The sequence below is a fragment of the Eubalaena glacialis genome, chromosome 13 (assembly GCF_028564815.1).
Source record: "Eubalaena glacialis isolate mEubGla1 chromosome 13, mEubGla1.1.hap2.+ XY, whole genome shotgun sequence".
Lineage (NCBI taxonomy): Eukaryota > Metazoa > Chordata > Mammalia > Artiodactyla > Balaenidae > Eubalaena > Eubalaena glacialis.
Window position 1 is genome coordinate 18284289 of NC_083728.1, and position 22568 is coordinate 18306856.

General features: G+C 46.6%; 1 protein-coding gene across 1 annotated transcript in view; it reads left to right on the forward strand.

Annotated features, from left to right (window-relative positions):
• The window catches only part of PTPRT (protein tyrosine phosphatase receptor type T), a 776285-nt gene that overhangs the window by 493292 nt on the left and 260425 nt on the right, over positions 1-22568 (forward strand). Inside the window, exons 9-10 of the mRNA XM_061209812.1 lie at positions 6642-6843; positions 8178-8280. Of these exons, the coding sequence (XP_061065795.1) occupies positions 6642-6843; positions 8178-8280 (305 nt within the window). The remainder of the gene's footprint in view (positions 1-6641; positions 6844-8177; positions 8281-22568) is intronic.

Below are 22568 nucleotides of genomic sequence, written 5' to 3' on the forward strand. Positions count from 1 at the left end.
TTTGAGGTGAGATAAGGTTATGCAAATATTCCATTTCTCCTTCATTTCACCCACCAACTTTAGCATTCATTAGTGAATCCTGCCTTCAGCAACTATCACTGTGATATGCCAATGGTGAGTTTCCAGTTCCTTCCAGCATGCTGTTCTAGGATACTTTTCCTTGGCATGTGCCATATTTCATAGTTCTTCTGCTTAATCGCCTTCATGCTTTAGGGCTCAGATCCAGCATTCTCAGCTCTGGCTGCCCAATCAAATCTCCTGGAGAACTTTAAAAATGTATTGATGTCCAGGTCTTTGTAGCCAAAACGTTCGATTCAGTTAGTGTGGAGTGGGTGCAGGCATTGGTACTTTTTAAAAGGTCTTCAGGGCATATGCTTTGGAGTCCAGGCTGAGGACCATCAGCCTAGCCCAACGCTCTTGCAGCTTCTCTGGGATGCCCTCCTCACTCTCTCTGGCAGAAGCAGTTACTCCCAGATCTGTGTTCCCAAAGACTTTGGTTACCTGCAATATCTACCAATGCCTCTGTTGGTCCCCAAAGTCAGGAACTGGGTCTTCTTCACCAGTGTTACTCAAGAGCTCAGAACAGAGTCCAGCACAGAATTGGTTCTTGGTGAACATCTGTTGATGGAGAGAATGATTCAGTCACAATGGAAGCAAAAGCAGTAGTTGTCTGTGCACAGAAGTTGCAAGTCCCTGCACTCCCTCACTGGCTTAACAGTGTTAGAAACCCAGGAACAGCAATATGTGTGTTGGTCATAATCATTTTTCTGCTGTTATTCTAGTCCTCAGCTCTCTAGGAAATCCAAGGGCCCTGTGGCTAAGAAGTCACTGGCATGTACATTGCAGCCATCTGTGCATTCACACTGCTCTTCAGAAGGAAACATGTTCACATTTTATCTTTAAATTGTCAGCGAACCAAAGCATCAACACTACACTTCTAACAAGAGGAGATTACCTTGAACTGGTCTCCTTTTATACATTTGCCTTGGAAGTCAAGAAGATGGAAAAGACCATGCCTGTAAACACTTTTACAGTAGGTAAAAAAAGAGGGACAAAAGATTTTAACCAGTTGTTCAGAGTTTTAAAAAAATTAACCTTTATCCATTGAACTGACCAAGTCCATCTATTTTACCTGTAGCCTTGTTAAAACTCTGCTCTCTTGAGACTTGCAGAAAATGGACGGGAAACCATTTGGAGAAAGTCAGGAGCAGGTGGAATGGATAACATAGGGTACTGAACCCTCCCTCCCCCGAAAGGTTTAGGATGAAGACACCACATGTATAGTAGCAAGAGGAGAGGATGCTAAGCTATAGAGGGTGCTTCTGGAGCTTCAAGCTGTAGGTGGGCAGGTCTTGACCCAGTTTATGCTATCAACACTGACAATTGATGCCATTGTGGGTTTCCTCAATATGGAGTCATCTGTTAGGGCATGAGCTCTTTGAATAGCAATCAGGTCCTTCCAGGGCATCCCTATGTTTCCAAATAGACTTATCCAGGTTCTTGCTGCATCGTGGTACCCACTGTGGTGACACTGAGGCATCAGAGAACACTTCATGAGTGGTGGGTCACCATCTGTCCTTCCAGCAAGCTGCCTGGTCGCACGCAGTGCTGTCCTCACCCTGGCTCGCACTTTGACCATGTCACCTCTCTTGGCCTCAGTTTCCTCAGCTGAGGAATGGGAATAACCATAAAGAATCCACACCATTTTTTTTTTTTAAGGATTAAATGAGATGATTTTTATGTGAGTCCCTCTTCACAGTGCCTGGCACAGAGTAAGTGCTCCAAAATGGTGTTTTTTTCATGACTGCATCTTCTGACAACCTGCTTCTGAGTCCTGGCCACTTCCCTCAGCTCTACTTTATCTCATATCTTCCCTTAACCACCATCCACCATCTCATCCTCAGGCCCAGAAACTTGTCACCTGCTCTCTTTGAACGTGGAACCTCTGTGGTCTAACCCTGTACCTGGCCCAGTGCCTGGAGCACAGCCTGGCTCAATCTAAGCACGTTCAATACGCAAGCAAGCCCTTCCTGATGGGCTCTTTGAGGGAAATTGTGTTCTGTTCTCCCCGCCTGTCTTGCCCCCTCCTCGTCAGCCCACGGTGGAAGGGCTGCCTGTTCTTCCCAAGATGTTCCCTGGTCCATGGCAGCTGGAGCCTTGATGCACAGGCTAAAGTCACTCATGGACTCCCCCCTGGGGCCTTACTTCTGAACAAAGGGGCTGCCTTCTAGGAGTAAAGAAGCTGCAGGTCATTCTGCAATATAAATCAAAACAGAAACTGGAATTAAAAGGAGTATTTTACCCTTCAAGAGCCCAAGACTCTGGGAGGTTAAGCACATTGCTCAAGCTACATAACCTGGTTTGATCATTCATTCATTTATCCAAGGGGAAAAATGCGGAGCAAAAACCGCATAAGATCTTTGCTCTCTTAGAGCTTAAAGTCTAGTCCAGGGCTCAGCAGACTCTTTCTATACAGGGCCAGAGAGTAAATATGTTAGACTCTGTGGGCTGTGGAGTTACAACCACCTAATTCTGCCTTTGTAGCGTGTCAGCAGCTATCACAGACAGTACAGAAATAATGGTGTGGCTGTGTTCTGGTCAGATTTTATTTACGAAAACAGACGAGCCAAATCTGGCTTTCAGGCTTCACTTTTTCAGCTTCTGGGCTGACGGAAAAGGGATTCATCAATGAAATAATTTCATGGTTCAGTATAAAAGTAGTGGTTCAAAGGAGAGCTGTGTGACTCTGGGAACATAAAATAGGAGGACCTGGAAGTCAGGGAAGGTGCTCATGAAAAGTGTCATTTTACTTGAGATCTGAGGATGAGGTGTCATTAACAAGGTGAAAGGAAGGAAAAAAGTGTCTGAGCTGGCAGAATAGCTGGTGCAAAAGCCCTGTGGCAAAAGGGACCATGGCTCTTTTCAGACACTGAAATAAGGCCTGGAATGCAAGCTAGAAGGGCAGGAGGGGACTTCCCTGGTGGTGCAGTGGATAAGCCTCCACGCTCCCAATGCAGGGGGCCTGGGTTCCATCCCTGGTCAGGGAACTAGATTCCACATGCATACTGCAACTAAGAGTCCGCATGCCACAACTAAGACCTGGCGCAGCCAAAATAAATAAATAATGAATAAATTTTTTTTAAAAAGATAGAAGGGCAGGAGAGGCCAGCTCATGCAGTGAGGTGATGGAGAACCACAGGGTAAGAATGTGGTCCTAATCCCGAAAGCTATGGGAAACCATTGCTCTTTTGATTCTGAGGGGTGATTGGATTCTTGTTATGAAGTACTCACTCTGGCTTGTGGCTGGGGATCCCACTGAGAGCGACCAGGAGAGACTGGGGTGGCCCTGAGCACTTCGTTGCAGCCAGAGCCCCATCCCTGGAGCCCAGGGCTGATATGCAGCTCAGCACTCTTTCCCCTACTACCTCCTTATTTTATGTTTGCTATTCTAACAAATCTTCCTCTCTCTCCACTTCCAAATGAAGAGTCACATTGCAGGATGCATTTTACGGTCCCAGCTCCATCCCATTCAATTTTTCTCACCTTCCTTCTTTCCCTCCCCAGCCCGATCCCGCACTAACTTCGTAAAACTTGCAAGTTAAATTTTTCAAAGACTGTTTCTGACAAAGCAGTGGGAATTAGATTTGGTGAAGCCCTTCATAAAAAATTGAAGACACGCTGTATTAACATACATTGATTTATTCATAGTGTTTCATTACAAGTAAGTGAGGATCCTGTAATAGCAGGAGAGGTTAGGAGAGCAGGGGAGCACAGTATATTATATTGACAGCTAGGTGGAAATTGAGTCGCTTTTGGATTGAATTTGGAGCACAGAAAAGGAATTGGCTAGTAAATAAGGCATGAATTTTACCACCCATTGTCTGTATATCAATGTAGTTGCCATCAGCCCAGGCAGGGGACGGGGGCAGAATTTCAAAAGGATGCTCCAGCACGTCTTCTCCCCTGGTGGCCTGGGTTAGCAGACACAGGCAGAGCTCTCCGAACATCTGCCTTCTTCTGCCGCTGTGGAGAACTGGAATCCAGCTGCACACAGCTCTCCTGTTTGCTCACCACTATCCAGTCAACACTGGACTTTTCTTGGTTCTCCCAAGCCTTTTCCCACCCCAGGTCTTTGCCTGGTTAGTTCCCTCCGCCTAGAATCTAGAGTGCTCCTTCCTCTGCTCTGACTCTGTATCACCCCCAGGTATTAGTTCAGTTCTCCCCTGAGATACCTCCCTGAGCACTTCGTCTTAGTCTGGCATTTCTCAGAAGCAGAGCCTGAGACAAGGATTTGAGCACGAGCTCAAATTATTAAGTGTGGGAAATACTAGGGAGTGGGGAAGGCAAAGAAGGTAGCCAGCGATGGGTGTGTTTTCCAGTCAACTACCCATGGAGGCACGTGGCGTGGCATCCCTCGGGGAAATCCCAGGGATGCTGCAGGGGTATCACAAGAGGAGCCGTGGAATGTATTTATCAACTCGCATTAATCCAGTCTCCGGGGGTGTGAATTAACCAGCACTTCCTGTGGGTACCCATGGAAAAAGCCCTCAAACAAAGAGAGGCAGATGTTTGCAGTGCTTGCCTTTGAGAAGGGCTGGAGTAGGCAGGGTGACCAGAGGGAACACTGTGACCAGGCCCCCCCCCCAGGGATCTGCTAGATGGGTGCCCCTGCCAGCTCTGCTAGCACAATGGCCAATTCCTTCAGTTCTGTGCATTTCTCCTCCCAGGCTCACTGCGCTTCAGACAAAGTCTGGCCTCTGTCCTCGACATGTGACATCAGTTGCTACACTGCACTGCTCCTGCTTCATAGGGGAGAGAGAAGTTATTGCTTTCTCCAGAACATTTGGTGCCCTAGCCAGAAACAGCCAACTGCTTATTTTTGAAGTAAAGTTGGTATATTACCTTTTCTGCCTGGATTTGGCCTTCCTGACAAGCATGGGACATTCCTGACAAAAGACAAAGTGATGTGAGGTGGCTGTGTAGTTGACTTACCTCGTTCTGGAACAGACGACCTTGAGGACAGGGCCTAGCTTGTGTTCATTGCATTCATTTGCTAGGGCATGGGAGCACACAGTGCAGGCCCTGGAATAGTACAGGAGTATGCGGGGAATGGTTGTGGAGGAGCAAATGAGTGAATGAATGAATGAAACCCAACAGATCTGGGTTTAGTCTTGGGTCAGTGATAGGACACCGAATAACCGTGAAAATGCCTGATCTATGGCTGCATGTGACAGCCGCATGAATCTCACACAGGACGTTGAGAGAAAGAAGCCGACACTAAAGAGTACACTCTGTATGATTCCATTTATATAAAGTTCAGAGCCAGGCAGAGCTAGTCTATGCTGTTAGAAATCAGGGTAGAGGGTATCCGTGCTGGGGGGAGGAGGGAAAGGATTGGAAGGGGGCATGAGGGGAAAATCTCTGGTCTGCTAATGTTGTGTCTCTTGATTGGGTGTGGTTAGATGGTCCTGTCCAGTTAGTAAAAATTCATTGAGCTGTATAATTTTCTGTATATATATTATACTCTAATAAAACACTTTTAATAGAACAAACTAGATAAACAAAAAACCCCTGAGTTTGCCTCTTTAACAACTGTGTAATTTAGAAATGTGGTTCTCAGAGTGTGATCCTTGGGGGCCAGTGCCAGGGATGCCAGCTGTTTTGTTACATTCACAGCAGGATAAGTGCAGAAGTTGAGAGTGAGCATCTAGAAACTTCTTAGGGCCTTGACATTGCTGTGACACCCATATGTGCGGTCAGTGGACATGTCTCCTTGCACATAATGTAGAACAATGTGGTTATTGCCAGACTCACATGATGAGTCACGTGTGATGTGGTCTTTGGATCATTATGGGTCTGCAGTGGACTGGGAAACAGAACTGGGTCTTCACCACAGATATTTCGAAAAGCACTGGTTTAATACAAATTGTTGCCAGTTGAGCCTCAGTTTCTCCAACATGAAAATGAGAATAAATATTCTGACGTCCGCAAGGTTTTAGGGAAGACAAACTAGATAATGCACAAGAAAGCACCGGAGAGCGCCACGTGGAGTAGGGGGATGCATGAGCTGCATTTTTAACTAGGCTGCCAGATAATTCTTATCAGGATGCTACACTTGGACACTGCTCTGTGGCCACATTGTCCAATGTGATGGCCAGTAGCCACACGGGGTCCCTGCACTTTTGAAATGTGGCTAGTCCAAATGGAGATGTACCATATGGTAAAATATATACTTGATTTCTAAGACCTAATATGAATAAAAGAATATAAAATATTTCATTAATTTTTTATGTTGATTGCAGGTTGAAATGACAACATTTTACATCTACTGGGTTTAACAAAACGTGTTGCTAAAATTCATTTTACTTTACGTTCTTACTTTTTTTCCTTTAATGTGACTATTAGAAAATTAAAAATTATGTATGTGGCTTAAATTTTATTTCTATTGGATAGCGATGCTCCAGAGCATCAGCCATGGAGTATTGGGAGGCTGGGATCATCTGTAAGGTGGATGCTAACAGCAGAAGTGCTGACCAAGCTCACACGCCTTGTGCTTTCCTCCCCTGATGTTCCTCCATATGGACTCCACCCAGCTTCCTGGGTGAGGCACTGATATGTTTGTTTGCTGGCTCCTTGTACAGATCAACTACAAGGCCGTGGGCTCATTGGACCCGAGTGCCGACCTCTCCAGCCAGAGGGGCAAAGTGTTCAAGCTTCGGAACGAAACCCACCACCTCTTTGTGGGTCTGTACCCCGGGACCACCTACTCCTTCACCATCAAGGCCAGCACAGCAAAGGGCTTTGGGCCCCCTGTTACCACCAGGATCGCCACCAAAATTTCAGGTATCTGTCCTAGAAAGGGGAAAGGAAGAAAGGTGGTGGTGGTGGTTTTTTCCATTCCTAATATTCCTGGGAGTGAAAAAGGGCAGAGCCAACCATCACCATGTGACTTTGGAGCAACAAGGACAATGCAGTCCCTTGTGTGTCACTGCTGTAATCTCATGAAGAAAACCTAATCCATGAACTTCCTAAAGTATAAAAAAATATATCAATTAGACTAGACCAGAGGGAATGCTGAGTGATTCACCAAATAATTTATCTAGCACACAGTTGCCTTAAATAGTACATTTTCCCCTTACAAATTGGTCTGTAAAAAATGTGATTGATTTTCAGGAGTATTCCTTTTGGCAGTGCAGGGCACAGCACAGGTTCTCATGAAACGTCTGATGAATGAATGAACAAACAAATGAGTGAATGACTGTTACAGAGCCATAGCAGTCCAGGATGTCACCTGCCATCACCAGTAGGGTGCCCTCCCCCACCAGACAGCATCAAAGCAGAATTATCTCAGACCCCTTTTTTACAATTTACGTTTTTTCAGAATACGCATGCAGTTCTGGTCTGCATCCATATTTTACATAGATACAGACCCACCGTGTTTTTTGTAGCTTAATGTTTCCACTTATCCTTAAACCATAAGCATCTTCCATGTTGCTACATTGCTTTCATTATAAGGTTCTGTCAAGTGGATGGACGTAATTTAATTAAAGATTCCCCTGTGGTTGGATATATTTGGTGCTTCCAGGTTTTTTTAAAGTAACGCTTCAATAAACATGTTACAGAATAAAGTTTAATTTCTTGGCTTGGATTATGACTTTAGTATTAAATTCCAGAAATTGAAATACTGAATTAAAACCGATGTGGGTTTAATAGCTCTTAATACAAATGGCTAAATTACCTTCCCAAGGGATTAGATTTAGTTACACTTCTATCAGAAGGGAGGGTCTCAGGCAGAAAAAAAAAGATAAGAGGAACTAGTTCATCACTGCTGTAATTTGCATTTGCATTTTAAATATGTTTAGGGTTGACTCTGCATTCACATCTTTAAGTACTTATATTTCCTGCATTTATCTGTTTATTTCGTATGGAACTTCTTGATTCATGAGTGTTACCAGCCACGTCATTGCTACCCTTCTCCAGACTCTTCTGTACCTTGAAGGAGCCTACGGGCAGGTTGGAAGTCAGGGCCTCCTTTGCTGAAAGCCTGGAATGCCATGTGACTCTCATCCTACCCTTCCCCAAACACCTCCCTTCTAGGCATCCTGAGTGTCTTGAGGGAGGTGATGAGAGGGGTTTGGGACCTTTGCTGATCTCCCTTCTCTCTGTTCTCTGTCCAGCTCCATCGATGCCTGAATATGACACAGACACCCCACTGAATGAAACAGACACGACCATCACAGTGATGCTGAAGCCCGCTCAGTCTCGGGGAGCCCCTGTCAGGTGAGGAGGGTTCTTAACCTGGCGTTTGCCATTTTCCTTCTCTGCACCGTGCACGCCTCCAGCTGAATGATGTCACTGGCAATGCCCGTGGGCAAGACTGGCCAGGAGCAAGGCTTCCTGGAGGAAAAGGGTCCGCAGCCCCAAGCCCCATTCAGAGGGGCTACTGAGCCAGGAGCCCTGTCTCCCTACTGTGGGCCACTGGGACTGGTTTAGCGGGAATGTGCTGATGGGGACCTGAGGAGGGCTGGGAGAGAACTTTCTGGAACACACCTATGGTAAATGTATTTAGTCCGGTTGGAGGCCCAGAAACACAGTATCCTGGCAAGATCACCTTTACGTGTCCAACTGCCATTAACAGACAAGTAGACAGATTCACTGAATGCTAAAAACAACCTGCTCAGAGATTACGAATGGGACACGACCTCAGGGCTGGTCCGGTTTAGGGCCTTGATGTTCCACAGGGGACTTGAATTCAGAATCATACTGCTGATTTTAACAAGAGGCTGCTGGAGTCCAGGAGTGTACCTAGAGCCCAGGCAGTGAAAGTATCTCAGTAGCTAAGCTGATCCCATGGAAGTCCATGGGCTCACGGCTGTCAGGAAGGTGGTCATCTCTTTTAAATAAGCTACACTCTGTACAAGGGCAGCAGCTCCGATGTTGACTGCTGGCTTTTGCTCAGAGCTCAAGGGACTACAGACCCTGAAAGCCAAGCAAGAGTGTTGGGTAGAACAGCTTTCAAATTAGCTCAGTTCAGTTCAACGAGCATGCATGGAGTATTTTATATGCCAGGAATGGAGCAGCGTACAGGGGATGAAAACGATTCACTTATTCATTCGTTCGATAAACGTTTCTTGAGCACTCACTCCATGTCAGGCACTGTTTAAGTGCTTGGGACAGGCTAGTGAACTAGCTGTGTATAACTCATGCTCTAAAGAAAGTCAAACTCTAGTTAGGGAGACAGAAATGTGAAAACATAACTGCACTACAGTGTATGCTTGTGGAGATGCACATAGGCCATTGCAAGAGCTCACAGGAGAGAAGTCCCAGAGGAGGTGACACTGACCTATATCTTAAATGTTGTCTAAGATTTCACCAGAGTGGTAACAGGGTCCAGCATGAACAAAGACATGGAGGAAAGAGGAAGCTTGCCATCGTGGGGAGCAACCAGGAATCGTTAAATTTGCCTTAGCATAAAGGTCAAGGCAGGAGTGGTGGGGTGGGAACAAGGGCCATGTTTGAGAAGCTCAGCCTTGTTTGAGGGGCCCTGGGGAGCCACTAAATAGCCACATGCAGTGTCTCTTTTATGATACTGTAGGCTGGGAGACCAGCCGGGAAGGAGGCTATTGATATGGTCTAGTTACCTGTTTGCCAACCTGGGTCCAACTGTACCCAGGAATTACAGGCACTGGAGCAGATAGAATCAGCTGCCAGTTTGGAAGTTCCCATCTATTCTGTAGACTTTGGAAAGTGTTCTATCCTAAGTAAGGTGGGTCTTCAGGCCTTCAAACAGGTGTGGATAGAGGTTGTGGGCACCTGAACTAAGAACGTTTGCCTTATATTCCACACATAGGTTGTTCCAGGACTGTCCTACGTGTGATGAGCCAGAGCGGATGGTGGCTCTGACATCAAACAGGGAGTTGTTGAGTTACTGTGTTTCTTCCTGTTACTCTTATGCCACATTGTCATTTACTTCCCACTATACACTGAGATACGTTATCCTCCTTTTCAGATGAAGAGACTGAGGCTCAGGAATGCGCAAGGGCACACAGACGGGGTAGGAAGGCTGAGCTTGAACGCAGGTCCTCCAGGTGTCCAATCACACATTCCATCTTGTCCACCCATGTCTCACCTCACCTTCACAGCTCTTACCTCTGTCATACAGCAGCATTGGGCATGTTTCAGAGTCTCAGAAAGCTTCCCAGATGGCAAGAGTCTGGCCCAGAAAAGAGAAGCCCAGTATTGTACAAGTTAGCAGCTGACCCAGGGTCAGAGGCCAGATCTGCCCTAAAACCCAGGACCTTTCTATGGTAGACCCAAGTGTCACCTTTCATTGCTACAAGCCTACAAAACTGTCAGCAAAAGAACCTGGTCAGCTGGCACCCCACTGTGTGGCTTCTTGGTGGCTGTGGGTTCAGCCCAGCTTCCCACAGTCTTCTGGCTGCTGTGTGGGGCAATGAAAAGGATGTGAGTTCGCTGGCAGTGAACCTGGGTTCAAATGCTGATCTAATGCTGCTGTGTGACCTTGGGCAAGATACTTAATCTCTCTGAACCTCAGTTTTCCTTATCTGGAAAGAATAGAGTGGAGATATTTCACCAAAGCTTAATGAGATGTACCTGTGAGCCAAAGCAGCGCAGGCTGTCAGAGAGTTAGTTCCTTTGTTAGCTTTGCTTCTTCTCTGTGGAACTTAGGAAGTTCTGTTCAAAATGGTTTTTGCAAATCCACCCCACTATAGGGTCACAGTGTTGCCCGCTTCCTTCCTGTTCAAATTTCCAAAGCTGTTCAAGACCCTGATTTCAGGGTGGGGAATGAGGTGCTTTGCTTTTTCCTTAAGAGCCCCTAACTTCTTTCTGGCACAGATTCAGAAAAATGTCTTTTCTAATTGTCCTGAGAAATAAGTAATCTGGGTCCTTCCTAGTGATAGGAATAAAATTAATTTTTGTACGGAGGATCAGGGACCCATCCTCAGGATGAATCAGATTATAAGTCTATGAACCTCTGAAAACTCCTCAAAGTCAGCTGAACACAGATGGGAGTAATTATCACCATGTTTTATTGGGCAACTCCTATGAGCCAAGAATTTAATCTCTACTAACCTATGAGTAGTACTATTATCTCCCTGTTTGAAATGAGGAAACTAAAGTTCAAGGTCACAGAGCCTGTAAGTGATGAAGCCAGGGCTCGTACCCAGGCCTGCCTGACTCCAGAGACCAGCAAATTGGTCTTCTGAGCATCCCAAACCAATGTTCTTGGGAAAGCTTTTCTAGTCTCCACAGAGAGAAGCCCCTTACACTTTCCTTCTGAGCCTACAGACTTAGTTCGCACATCTGTTTAATGAACTCGTGCATCCTAAGACCACAGTAAATTAGTAGGTGGGAATGGAAATGCCCCAGTAGCGGTGAGAAATGACAGTTGGCAGGGAGCGAAAAACAGGACAACTCTACAAAACCGACACAGGGACTCAAGAAACAAGGAGGTCCACATGCTGTAGCCCCTGCTGCCCCTCACAGCCACGGGTATTCATTTGTTGTTCCTGGTTCACCCTAAAAAATGTACCATTAGGTCCTACGTCTTCAAGTTAAAAGAGCCAGCTAGCTTCCATTTGATGAGCACGCAGCGGCCGAGTGCCTGTCACTGTATGTAAACTATTTGCATCCTCACAGCATTGCCATAATAGCCTCCCCATTGTGCAGATATTGAAACTGAGATACATGGAAGCTAAGTGCATTGACCCAAGCCATGAAAAACGCAAGTGGTGCAGGCAGAATTTAAACCCCGTTCAGCCACCCCTAAGCCAACACTCACATCTCTCTAGCCACGCCACCTCCCTAGGAGAAAGTCATACGTGATGTATTTTGGTGATATTTCCATTGGAAAAAAATTTAAAATAAATGTCACTGCTCAAAGGGGCAATGCCTGGTGTCTGGAAAAGTCTGGCTGCTTTTCTTCTCAAGGCTCTAGATCACTGAGGGTGGGTAGACACTCAGTTTCTGGAGTTATTTTCAGACTGTTGCTTGGGCATTTGCCAAGAAGGGAAGAGACTAATCAGTGCCAGCCAACAAGGCTTCCGGGACAACCGCAGTGACAGCAGTGGAATATCACAGTAGACTTCAGTTACTTTAACCCTTTGTCACCTTGAACTCTGGGCACTGGAGTGCCCCGTGGGAGGCAACTGACCATTAAGTCATTCAACAAATATTTATTGAGCAGGAACTGAGGTAAGCAATGAGGATATAGCAGGAAGCAAGAGAGACACACACCTGTCCTGAGGCTTATCATCCAGTAAGTGTACATGTGAACGGGGCAGGGAGGGGACCATTAAGCCATTAAGGAAACAGAATGATGAAAGCGGCAAAACAAGATAACATGAAGCCAGTAGAGACAGTGACTGTATTGACTGAGAGGAGGAGTAGATGGGCTGGAGAGATGGGCACAACCCAGGCAAGCGGACCAGTGTGGAGTCCTGCAGGCAGGGGAAGCACGAGCCTTGAGAAAACAGCAAACGCACTCTGTGAGCACAGGACACTAAGAGCTCTCTAGATGCACTGGGTCAAGGATGCCCGGAATCGTGTTTTATAGTTGATAGTTCCTTTAATTCCATTGTAGCATCTGACCGTCACTTACCCAGTGAGTAAGCTGCACAGGAAATACCCTCTCCATTTTAGAGGAGAAGCGGAAATCTAAGATGTTAAGTGATTGGCCCAAGGTCACGGAGCTCATTACACGTAGAGCCAGTCCACGGACCTAGCTTCCTGCTTCTGAGTTCATTGTTCTGAGTTCCTCGTGCCTGGGATGTCAAATGATGACTGGGTGACCTTCTGGTGGGATGCTGTGGAGTGAACCTCTTCCACCTAGGGAATGAGGGGTAGACAAGACAATTCTGGTTGTGTGGGCGCAGCCAGTAACTTGTGAAGCCCAGCATAACTCTCTCTGGGTGGAGGGTCTTCCTCTTCTCCAGCAGACTCACACCTGAGCCCCAGCCTCCAGGCCACGCCCACACAGGCTGTTCTTCCTCCTCCTGCCAGTAATGCTCTGACCCTGGTTGAGCCAAACTCCAGCCCCTGCTGTACTGCTTGCTGCCGCTCTGAAGCCCTGTGGCTCTGGCTCTGACTGGTAGGACTGAGCATGCAGGGAGGCGAGGAGGCAGGGAGGGGGGGAGGGAAGATTGCCGTGCGGGGCTCCAGCACCCTCATCGCTCCAGCCAAACCACCTTGGCAGTGTGGCCTCTTTTTCTAATACTCCGCAATGGAGATTTATTGCTTTTGCATTGCTTTCCCCAGGCCTTCAAAGATTTATTGGTTTTTAAGTGACAGAATCCCAGAATTGCTTAAAAGATCAATCAAATAGTGACTAGAATCTAATATTCAGCTCGGCACACGCCAAGCCTTCTTCCCCCACACCCCACCTGTCATGCTGATGTAACTGTAGTAACCTTCATCAGAAAGTAACTCGGCCGTGAATTAATCACCCATAATGCAGTCCCTGAAGGGAAGCGCAGGGCAGAGCCCCAGATTCTGTAGCAGACCCTCCTCTGGATCCCCAGCGGGCTTCCTTGGAGATGTCTTCCCCACCCCAGCCCCTGCTCTCTCCTTCCCATCCCGTCAGTCCCTGGGAGCTCTGGGATTACCTCTTTCCTCTCCCTCTGCCACTCTCCACCCCGCTCTCCTGACCTGCCAGGGCGGCTTTCTGGTCTGCCTGTCATAAGTTCCTCTTTCTTCAATCCGTCCCCCACCCAGCTGCTGGAGGACTGGTCTTTTGGAAGCACAGATTGGATCAAGTTAACTTTCCTGCTTAAAATTCTTAAATGGGTCACTGGCTTCCCACCGCATTATGTTCAAGCTTCTTAGCATGGAATTCAAGGCCCATCTGAATCTGGTTCTAACCTTCGTTTCTGATTCCATTTCCTTTTACTCTGTCCCTTTAGCAGGTTTTACTCAACAGCGCCATGTACGCTTCCTTCATCATTCTTTCATGAGCTTTTAATTGTGTTATACATTTGTTTGTGTGTTTTCTTTGGTTTCGTTTCTTGCATGCCCCTCACTAGACTGTGAGCTCCGGGCAACCTGGAAGTTTCACACTAATGGATTCCTTTCCCTGGGACTGGGTGTGGCTTTCGTAGGTAGTCCAAAAAACAAACAAACAAAAAACAGAAAAAAAACAACAGCTAAGTAAGTAAGGAATTCAGCCAATCGGGTGGTACCTGGTAGATACAGGGTACTGGGACGGTAGAGACGCACTTTACAGGCCCTGCCTTTACCTGCCTCCTTCTCTGTGAGAGCTCAGTCCAATAGAAATGCCTGCGTTGATGGAAATGTCCTATATCTGCTGTCTGATAGAGTCATCACTAACCACACGTGGCTATTAAGCACTTGAAATAGGAATAGTGCGACTGAGGAACTGATCTTTAAAATTTTTGTTTTCATTAATTTAAATATAAAGAGTCACACATGCTAGTGGCTACCGTTTGGATGTGCAGGTCTATAGGTAAGATAAACAGAAAAACAAACAATGCGGATGAGCTTGTGTACTTGGTTGGAGGTTCGTATGAGAGTTCAGTGCGGAGGCATCCATCGTTAGCCTGGTGGGCTCAGGGGCCAGGAGGCCTTCCTGGAGGCAGTATTGCCTGAGACCTGCCAGAGGAGGGGGAGCTTGGCCCAGGAGGAAGTGACATGTGCAGGAGCTGAGGTAGAGGAGCTGCATGTTGTGTTCGGGGAACAGTGGGCCGGGGCACAGAGATGAGGAGAGAGGCAAAGAAGCGAGCAGAAGCTAGGTAAAGGTCTTCACTTGGGATTTGGACTTTGTCCTGAAGGGTATGGGGAACATTGGCAGGCAGATGCCCAACTTATTGTTCTTCTCTAAGCAGTCAAGCCCTTGTCTGTGCCATTCTCTCTGCCAAGCACGGCATCCTCCACCTCCCCAACATCCAGGTCAAATCTGCCGCATCCAGGACCATCTCCCATCCTGCAGCAGGATGCATCAGCTCTGCCTTGGGCTCCCACGCTGCCCTGTCCCCTCCCCTGCGGGGGACTTGCAGTTTCAGTCTCTACCAGCCTGTGACCTCCTTGGGGGCAGGAACTGGGGTCCCCCAGGCTCAGACCTGAGATCTCTCATGTTCTTCCTGCCACAGCTGACTTCCCAGTTGGATACACTGGAACAGCAGAAGCTCCTAGAATAAGATCCCCTTATGCAATTGACTTATCTGAAGGCTTAGGGTCAGATTCTTAATTTCTCTGAACCTCAAGCTGCTTGTTGGTAAAATGGGAATACCCATGTCACAGATTGTTTTAAAGGTCAAAGAAGCTAAAATATGTAAAGTGTCGTTGGTAGTTGTTCAGTTTGCTCCTGGGGTTGGCCAAGCTGTTGAGACAGGCGGTGGCTGCCTGCCCTGGGTAGCCCTGGCAGGATTATTCTCTGAGTCCTGCTGCAGCTGATGCCTGTTTGCTAGGTGTCGTTTACCACTGTGTAAGAGTCACTGCTAGATTGTGCTGGCGTGCATGTGACGTGTCAGGGAATGTGCAGCTGTCTCCAAGGGTGTCAGAAAATCCTCACAACGATTCTCAAAAATGGATTCTCAGCTTTGAGCACCTTTCAGAAACACCAAATCAAGCAGGCAGGGCTAGGAGGTCTCAACCACTGAAGGGCCAGCAAAACAAGGACTAAGAGCAGTGCCCTCTGCTTGAAGGAGATGCCACTTGGTGTTGTGAAATCAAAGTGAACAGATCCAGAGCCCCTCAGGAAGGGGTGTGGAGACTCCCATGAGCTCCCTGAACTGAGACCTTATAAATACTGGGACCAGAGTGGGTACATGGAGTCAGAACCGAGCAGGAGAGGTGAGACCAGATCCTAGGAGATGAATCATGTTTATCTGTTCACTCATTCATTTGTTTATCAATTCATTAACTAACTCAGGCAATAAATATCTACTTTGAATTTCAGCAGACAACCCCATGCCAGACACTGTGCTGAGCACTGGAGACCCAGAAATGAGCTAAACAGGCCCACACGCCGCTGACATCCTAATGGCAGATACAGCTCTGAACTAACAGTGCCACGGACGCTCATGACAGACTGTTATCAGCTGTAGCCCATTCTCATGGGGCCCATGTCACCTCCCCATCCCACCTCTGATTTCAGCTGTGGCTAAGCTGGGTAGTTCCATGCAAAGTTATAGGATCCCACCTCCAGCACCAGCACCCACCCTTTTTCTTCTGCCTTTTGGCCCTAATTCTTTCTCCAAAGCCCCATGGATCTGGCTTAGTCTGAGCAAGCTGGTACAGCTCAGGAATGCAAATAATTTAGTGCTACAGGGGAACTCTCAGCCAATGTGGGATGAGAATCCAGGCATCAGAGCCTTGCCTCCCATCCTTTGAAAGGACCATTCTGAGGTGCATGCCACACGGTTCCTCACACATCCGCAGTAGGACTGAGCCCCGGGTTCCCACAATGGGAGCCTGCTCGACAGTGCAGACTTTGTTGGTTTTTCTTCCTTCTGTGTCTCACTTTTTCTTATAAGGGGTGGATCAGCCCCAGATGGGGCGGTCAAGAGATAACGTGAGAGAAACTGGAAGGAGGCTGGTAGGACTGCAGTGGGGAGAAAATGCAAGAGAGGACGGCACGTGATGAGGTTGCATGTGAAAGCGCCAGGTAACCCAGGGCTGTGTTATTACCGTGGCAAGGACTTTTATACTAAGAGCAATGAGGCATCAGAGAGAGGATTTGAAGCAAGTGAACAGTATGATCCATCTTTTTTAAAAGGTCTTTCTGGCATCGGTGTGGAGAACAGATCAGAGAGGACAAGAGCAGTTCAGAAGGAATAGTTAGGATCAGTTACAGTTGTCCCAGTGAGAAATGAAGGTGATGGAGGTCCAGTAGTTGAGGAGGTAACAGGGGCGAGCCTTGGTGATGACTCCTCTGTGGGGCGGGGGGTGGGTATAAAGGACAAAGACATTGTCCAGGGTGGCTCCCAGGTTTCTAGATTGGTTAATGGGATGGATGATGGTGCCATTCTCTGAGCGAAGGAACACAGAGGGAGGGAAAGGTCTATGAGGATACTTTATCCAGGAGAGGCCAACGGTGGTAAAGGTGGTCTGGGAACTGAAAGGGAGAGTTATGAACCAACTGGGCATGGACAGGCTGGGACCAGATGCATGGTTTGGTGATCCCTGGGGACCTCTGGGGGACCTTCTCCAAGGTGAGTTAGGACTTGCGACTCGCTTTCCTGGGCTGCTTGAGACATAGTGCACAGAGGGTGAAGCTCTAGCTTGGAGGACCAGGGGTATGTCACAGTGAATACTAGGAGACAGTGTGACATGGCAAATGGCTTCTAAGGTCACTGCACGTTCTCTTCACTGCCTGATGAGAATCCATGATCCAGCTGCATTTGACAGGTACAGCTAGTTAAGACTAGAAATTCTGAAATACAGAGTGATGAGCTACAGTACGAACTGGAGATCCAGCTAGCTTTTAAAGAAAGAAGAAAGTTTGTTGGGAAGTAAAGGAAACAATTGCCAGATTTCCTGCAGGATTCCTTTAATAACTGTGAAGCGCAGAGTGGGATCACGTGAAGCAACCACAGGAGGGTTTTGCTGGTCCATGGAGCTGCAGTGAGCAAAACTGGCATCATTACCATCTGATTCTCAGATATCAGCATGTGATGGTGTCCTATTAAGATAGGGGAAATGAAAATTCAGAGGACTTATTAACATGGGGCAGCCTGAGGAGTTCCTGAGCCCCCGTCCACGTTGGTAGAGATGAGAAACTGCAGTTACATTTAGATGTTCTTTCTGTAAACATCACTCGTTTCACTTAGTTCCCCAGCTCTCAGGGCTGCCTCTGCCGGGGTCTGGAGATGAGGAGTACTGTGATGTGGGGGCATGGGAAAGAGGCACTCCTCTATAAACTGTGAGATTTAGCTCTGCAAGTAATAGCACTTGTTGCCAAGTCTCACAGCCTGCTGGGATTTCATCACACCGGATTAGGAAAGAGGAGGAGGCACATACAAGAAGAAGCAACCCGAAATAAGGAAAAATGGGATAAATGCTACTGCAGAGCTATACCCACTGGGGCTGTCCCACACTCTAAATATGGCAGCTAATGGGACGTGTAACTATGATTAAAGAGACTTGTAACTACTACCAGTGAAACTACCAAGGGGACTCCAAGTGTGGCACAGAGCTGCACTCAGAAAGATCATCCAGGAAAACAAAAGGGAAGAAGGGCGAAACCCAAATAATTTAGGTGGGTTTGCATTCACTTCAGCACATCCTAACTGCATTGCAGGTCTTCTTTGATCAGCCCCTCAAACAACCCAGCTTCCCAAGAATTGGCTCTGGTATTAAATGATGCTGGATCATGTTCCTTAGGCTCAAACCAAGGAGGAAAAAACAGGTATTTCAGGAGGAATATTTTAAATGGAGCAGGCGCTGTTGCTGAAACATGAAGAACGAAGAACGAAGGAGTGTTCTATTTTGGACCGTCTGCCATCTGGACAGATGGAGACAGAGACTATTACTGGTGTGAGGGAAAGGAGAGTGTGGTCGTCATGTTCACCTCCTACCATAGGACTATTTAAGTTCCCAAAACCTGGAGTGCTGGAGAGGCATCAGAGCAGGGGGTTTAGATTTGGGAATCATTAACATCCAGGTGGTGTTTGAAGCATGGGAGGAGTGGATGAGCTTATCCAGGAAGAGGGTAGACTAACAAGGCAGAGCTCTGTGGAACTCTATCAACGAACCACACAGGAGATGGAGAAGGAGTGGCCAGAGAGGTAGAAGAAAAACCAGGGCAGAGTTAAAACATGAAAGCCAAAGGAAGAATAATTTAAAGAAAAGGAGATGGTTGACATGTTGTGATTTGATTTTCTCTAAGAGCTCCAAGCAGCTCTTACAGTAGAAAAGAAGGAAGACACATAACTTGACCCAGGACATGGGAAAAGGAAGATGATGATATCAGCCAAAGTGCTTAAAAGTGGACCGTATGGTCCAGGCTTGATTTAAAATGCCTGTGAAGGTAGATGTGCAAATAATGGAGATACTGAGGGCCAGGTGACCTCAATGCTGTTGAAGAGTCTGTGCCGAGGGTCCAAAGCTGGGAGAGGCTGGAAAGGCAAGATATTGATATTTAGATAATAAGATGGTGGAAGCTTCAGTAATGGAACCCTGCTATGGGATAATATGGCTCTGGGTGTGACTGTGTTGGCAGTGATGGTAGAAGGATGGTAATGGATTCAAGGTGAAGCCAAGTATTTTAAAGAACAAAGAGGCCAGGCTATGGATGGTAGGGCTGTCTGAGTAGATGTAGTTCTTATAATGCTAAACTTCCCACCCTGAGGAACTGGTGAGACCCTTCACAAGAGCACCAGTGACTTTGCGTGATGCTTCTCCTGGGTCTCACTTTTCCTCCCACTTGTTTTCTGCTGACCTTCACTTCTCACACTGTTCTGGGCCCTGTGACCGTTTGCATCACTGCTTTGCCTCAGATCTTGCACAGCTGATAACGGATGGCTCTCAGTTTCTCTATCTGCCATCATCCAAAGGTCAGACTTTCAAGTTGGCCTCCATCAGGTGCATTTCCCTAGCCCAGTCTCTTGATGTTCTTCCGAGCTAGTGCATGGATCTGTGCCACGTTAGAATCCAAGGGGGTTTCCTCTCATCCAAAAAGCATTCTGCACGATGCTCGCTCCTGCTGCCTGTGGGTGCTCAGACTTGCCTCCTTTCAGCAGCAGTGAGAGAGGTGATCCTGAAAGCCCTGGCTTTTTAGTAGGAATAGAACTACTTAAAGGTTAGAGTCTCCACCATTAGGCAGAAGAAATTTGTACTTACCCCCTTTCACAGTACAACCCATCCTTTTCGTGCCAGCTGCTTGGGGTTTGCTGTGTAACTAGTGCATTTCTACTTGGGTATAGGCTCACCAAGCAACTTATAAAGGTTACAAATGTATTAAGTAAATATTCATGGCCAGGGCAGGGGGTAGCAGCCCCAGTAGCACAAGGAGGAGTCAAGGGCAAAACTTCAGACCTACACAGTCCGATACTGTAGCCACAGCTATGTGAGGCTATTTAAATTTAAATTAGAATTAAACAAAATTAAAACTTCAGTTCATTAGTTGCACTATCCACATTTCAAGTCCTCAATAGGCAGAGGTGGCTAATGGTTACCATATTGAACAGCACTTCCATCATCACAGAAAATTCTATTTGACTGTATTGCTCTAGACTCTGGGAGGGCTGGTAGAAAGAGGTCAGGGCCCATATTTGGTTTCAAACAGGCTATTATATTAATGTAGGCATTTGAAGCCACAGGTAAAGGCCAGGAATCCTGTCACGAGAAATAAGAAATAGAATGGGGGCTTCAAAGGCAGAAAATATAAGTCTCACCGAAAGCCAGAGGAGACCTTTGACTGGGCTGACTTGCTGCTGAGACCCTGACCTACTGCACTGGATTTCCCAAATTCCATTGCATCACCCTTGCCTGGGATAAAGTCTGGGAAATGGTTTAACCCCAGAGTTTTCAAACTTTATCGACTATCAGAATCACCAAGAGACCTAGTAAATATGGAGACCCCTGCCCATCCCTAGGGGTAATGAAATTGGTCCTGAGAATCTGCATTTTGAACAAGCTCCCAGATGATGATGGTCCTGCTGGTCTTGAACCACAACTTGAGTACCACCGGTTTAGCCTATAGGTAGACTCAGGTTTGGAGAAAAGAGACTGTAACAGGAAACCAAGTATTATCCTCTGTGGTGCCAGTTGTTTGTTCATTCTCATGATATGGGGAAGCAATTCTTTTACATTTTATTGTAGAGTTGCCCCTGTGGGTTTCACAGCTTTTGGAACTCTTATGTCTTTTTTGGTGTATGTTTCAGCATGCACATCATCAGTTTTAGCTTGTAAGAGCTGAGCTAGGATTCCTGCCGGCTTATTTCTCTATCCCTGTTCACATGGGGGCTAAAAACATACCCCTGTTTTCTTATGGTGACGACAATGACTGGTGTCTGAAATACATGTTGTGTTGTTGCATGCTGATAGCATATCTGAATATATCACTTCTGTGCAGATATTGGGGCTTAGGTAGAAGATGGATGCTGGGTGAGACTGAGAGTCAGTCTCTGAACAAATCTGTATTCTTTCATGGAAGCCTAGAGCAGCCTGGGAGAAACAAATCCATTTCCAACTTTCACTCTATAAAAAGTTCCATATTTTCTTAGATTAGACAAAATATATTGAGTGCCAAAATGCTGCAGCAATATGGGTGCGTCACTCAGCTGGCTTGGGATCTGTATGCATTGTCCCCCCGGGCCAGTTTTGATTATGTTCTTTTTCCTTTTATTGCAGTCAGCAAATCTGAATTTGCTATTGTGGGGAGAGCAGGAAGAAGAGAAAAAAAAATAAAGGTTTTTAACCTTCAGAAAGCTCAGAGGTTCAGTCTGAATAAGCACAAAAACTTTTCCGTGTGCCTCTGAATTCCTTGAATTTGCAGAACTGCTCAGTATCCCAAGAGAACTACCTTCCACAGAGGATTCGGGCCCCACTTTGAGCTAAAAGGCAGAGCTGAAGTTAAGAGAGAGGATCAGAATTAGGGAAAGTGGGAATAGGAATCAGTGGGGAAAAAAAAGGAGTTTGGTCCCCATCCAGGCTAAGTTTCAGCCTATTGTTCAGTTTCTTCAATTCAAAGCCATCTGCTTCCCACGTCTCTCAAATAACGTCTCCCCTGCCAGGACACCCTTTTCCTGCTTAATTGAAGTTAGTTTCCAAGAATAGTTGTCCAAAGCAGTTCCCAATGGTGGGAATATTTTGAAAGTCACAATAGGAGTTGAAGTTTTTGGTTCCAGATGTCTACACATGAGCCAGATGTTCAAAAGGCATCACGTGGTCTGCAACAGCCTTCACATTTCCAAAGCCAGGAGTTCTCTCATTGGCCTCTGTGACTCACAAATGGCTCCTTTGAAACTGTCACCGTCTCTCCATTCGAGGACCTGTAATAACGCCAGTGTGAAGGGAAACAATCACTTCCACTCAGGTTTAGAGCAATGTGTTTCCCAGGCTTAATTATACCACAGGTATATAAATTACAGAAACATGTTAATGCTCCCATGATTAAAATTATAGAGTGCCTAATTGAAAGAGCATAAACTGAATTGAAGAATTCCTAATTATAGTTTGCTTTGAGGTGTTAATTTCCTCCATAACGAATGCGTAATTTCTTGGAACCTAAACAGGTAGCCTCTTGTGTCAGCATGTAGGCTGCAGACAGATGGGCTAGGGTTGTAATCTTTCAGTTCATCAAGTTGACAAGGGAGGCTTAGTTCAGGGGGGAGAGCATTGAAAGGGAGCTTGGGGAGGTGGTAGAACTGGTGAAGTTGACAGACCAAGGTCTACCTGGTGGGCATCTGGACCAAGGAAAGATGAGGAGCCCTTGGAAAACTTTTTCCACCTGCTTTTCTCTTCCTTCTCCAAAGCCTCAACACTTATCCCAGTTAGTTTTTTGTGCCTGTAAGACAGTGGTTCTCAAAATTTGGTCCTGGATCAGTGTTATTATCTGAGAATTTGTTAGAAATGCAGATACTCAGGCC